The 2,646-nt window shown below is 45.7% G+C and overlaps 2 protein-coding genes across 2 annotated transcripts; both read right to left on the reverse strand.

Annotated features, from left to right (window-relative positions):
- Positions 1-468: 468 nt before the first annotated feature.
- Positions 469-2,025, reverse strand: LOC138892484 (uncharacterized). The gene is made up of 3 exons (XM_070176203.1): positions 1,759-2,025; positions 1,462-1,668; positions 469-534 (listed from the first exon to the last, which is right to left on the reverse strand). The coding sequence occupies exons 1-3, from the start codon at positions 2,023-2,025 to the stop codon at positions 469-471; spliced, it is 540 nt and encodes a 179-aa protein (XP_070032304.1).
- A 129-nt stretch (positions 2,026-2,154) lies between these two features.
- LOC138892485 (uncharacterized) lies at positions 2,155-2,646 on the reverse strand. Its single transcript, XM_070176204.1, has one exon. It carries the CDS (start codon positions 2,644-2,646, stop codon positions 2,155-2,157), a length of 492 nt encoding a protein of 163 aa, XP_070032305.1.

Genomic DNA, 2,646 nt, shown 5'->3' on the forward strand with positions numbered 1-2,646 from the left:
AAGTGTGCTAAACTACCCATAGATTTCCGGCTAAGAGCATCTGCCACAACATTAGCCTTCCCTGAATGATATAAAATATTAATGTCGTAGTCCTTGAGTAACTCAAGCCATCTTCTCTGCCTCAGATTCAATTCCTTCTACTTGAAAATATATTGAAGGCTCTTATGGTCCGTGAATATATCCACATGGACCCCATATAAATAATGACGCCAAATTTTCAATGCAAATACAACCGCTACAACTTCTAAGTCATGTGTTGGATAGTTCTTTTCATGGTTCTTGAGTTGCCTAGAAGCATAAGCTATCACCTTGCCATGTTGCATTAATACATGCCCAATTCTGATTCTCGAAGCATCACAATATACTACAAACCCATCTGTACCCTCTGGTAGAGTCAACACTGGTGCCGTAGTTAATCTTGATTTCAACTCTTGGAAGCTCCTTTCACAAGCATCTGACCATTGGAACTTAACCGCCTTCTGCATCAATTTGGTCAACGGAGAGGCAAGTGTAGAGAACCCCTCCACAAACTTCCTGTAATAACCAGCTAAGCCCAGGAAACTACGAATCTCTGTTGGGATAGTAGGTCTAGGCCAATTCTTCATAGCTTTAATCTTCTGAGGATCAACCTTAATTCCTTCTCTGGAGACGACCCAAGAATGTAACAGATTCAAGCAAAAATTCACATTTTGAAACTTCGCATACAACTGGTGCTGATATAGAGTCTGCAAAACTGCCCTGAGATGATCGACATGGTCCTCCCGACTCCGCAAATAAACAAGAATATTGTCAATGAACACTATCACGAAAGAGTCAAGGAAAGGTTTGAAGACCCGATTCATAAGATCCATGAAACTGCGGGGGCATTTGTTAGCCCGAAAGACATTACCAGAAATTCAAAATGCACATACCGGGTCCTAAAAGCTATTTTCGGAATATACTGCCCCCTAATCTTCAATTGGTGATACTCGGATCTTAAATCAATCTTGGAGAAATAGTTAGCACCTTGCAATTGGTCAAACAAGTCATATATCCTTGGCAGTGGGTACTTATTTTTTATCGTGACCTTGTTGAGCTTCCGATAGTCAATACACATTCTCAGTGACCCATCTTTCTTCCTTACAAAAAGAACCGGTGTGCCCCAAGGTGACACACTCTTCCGGATGAAACCCTTTAACAAATATCTCAATTGTTCCTTTAGCTCCTTCAATTCTGCCGGTGCCATTCGTTAGGGCGGAATAGATATAGGATTTGTGTCTGGCATCACATCAATCCCAAAGCAAATCTCCCTTTCTGGAGGTATCCCAGGGAGTTCATCCGGAAAGACTCCCAGATATTCATTCACAACAGGAACGAACTCAAGTGTAGGTGTCTCAGCGTCGGTGTCCGTTACCCGGACCGAATGGTAGATACACCCCTTGCTAATCATCTTCGTGGCCTTAAGGAAAGAAATAAACCTACCCTTCGGCACCGCATCATCCCCTTCCACTCAATAGCTTGCTCATTTGGAAATTCGAACCTAACGGTCCTGGTTCGACAATCAAGCTTGGCAAAACATGAATAAAGCCAGTCCATCCCCATTATCACATCAAAATCGACCATCCCCAATTCAATGAGATCGTCCATGGTGTTCCGACCATGCAACGTGATAGCACAATCCCTATAAACCTGCGCGGCCAAAATAGACTCACCAACCAGAGTAGATACAGAGAACAGCTCATGAAGTTGTTCTAGTTCTATCCCAAATTCCATAGCAACATAAGGAGTGACATATGACAAAGTGGAACCGGGATCAATAAAAGCATATACATCATGGGATTGGATAAACAAAATACCTGTGACAGCATCCAAAGAAGCCTTTGAATCTCGATGCCTCCGTATAGCATAAAATCTACTGGGTCCTCCCAAATTCGGCTCACTACCCCTAACTGCACTATGCCTTGCGGGTGATGGGGTGCCTCGAGCTGGAGGTGTTGTGGATGTGGTAGCTGCAGAACTAGCTGGTTGCGCTGCACCTCTGCCCATGATTCGGCGGGACGAGCGGCAATCCCTCTGGATGTGACCCCTCACACCGCACCCGTAGCATACAGGTAGGTCCATGAAGTAGACCCCAAAGTTCATCCTCCCACACTTAGGGAATTAGGGCCTTCGCTGCTACTGGAATCTCCGTCCAGGCCGACCCTGCTGATGGGGTCCCATATTGTCCTGACTAGGCCCGGATGGTGGTGCACTCATCGAAGGCTGAGCGAATGATTGAGACAGCCCTGATGACCCTCCCCTAAATGCTGACCTACCACCACCAGAAGAACCGCCAAAGTTGCTCGCAATTCGGGCCTTGCTGCTACCCTCACGCTCCCTTTTATTTCTCAATTTACGGTCCTCTGTAGCTTGAGCAAATGCCACCATCTTCCCATAGTTCATATCAAAATTCAAGGCAGCTGTAGCGGCCTCATTAATAACCAAAGGGCTAAGGCCCTGCACAAACCGGCGTACCCTGGCTTCAATAGTTGGCAACATGTGAATAGCATACTTGGACAGGCGCGCGAATTCCATATGGTGCTCCCACACATTCATGCTACCCTGTTTCTGGCTCTCAAACTCAGCGGCATGAGCCGCATTAGTCTTGGTAGGCAAGAAATGATCCAT

Source organism: Nicotiana tomentosiformis, chromosome 5 (genome assembly GCF_000390325.3).
Source record: "Nicotiana tomentosiformis chromosome 5, ASM39032v3, whole genome shotgun sequence".
NCBI lineage: Eukaryota > Viridiplantae > Streptophyta > Magnoliopsida > Solanales > Solanaceae > Nicotiana > Nicotiana tomentosiformis.

Excerpts from the sequence above, each read along its gene's own strand:
- LOC138892484 (XM_070176203.1), bottom strand. The coding sequence starts at position 2,025 with ATGGGCAGAGGTGCAGCGCAACCAGCTAGTTCTGCAGCTACCACATCC. Across the intron at positions 1,669-1,758 it reads TGTCATATGTCACTCCTTAT|GTTTATAGGGATTGTGCTAT; the intron begins GTTGCTATGGAA and ends TTGGCCGCGCAG. Across the intron at positions 535-1,461 it reads GGATGATGCGGTGCCGAAGG|GAAGTTTGTGGAGGGGTTCT; the intron begins GTAGGTTTATTT and ends TGGTTATTACAG.
- LOC138892485 (XM_070176204.1), bottom strand. The coding sequence starts at position 2,646 with ATGGATCATTTCTTGCCTACCAAGACTAATGCGGCTCATGCCGCTGAG.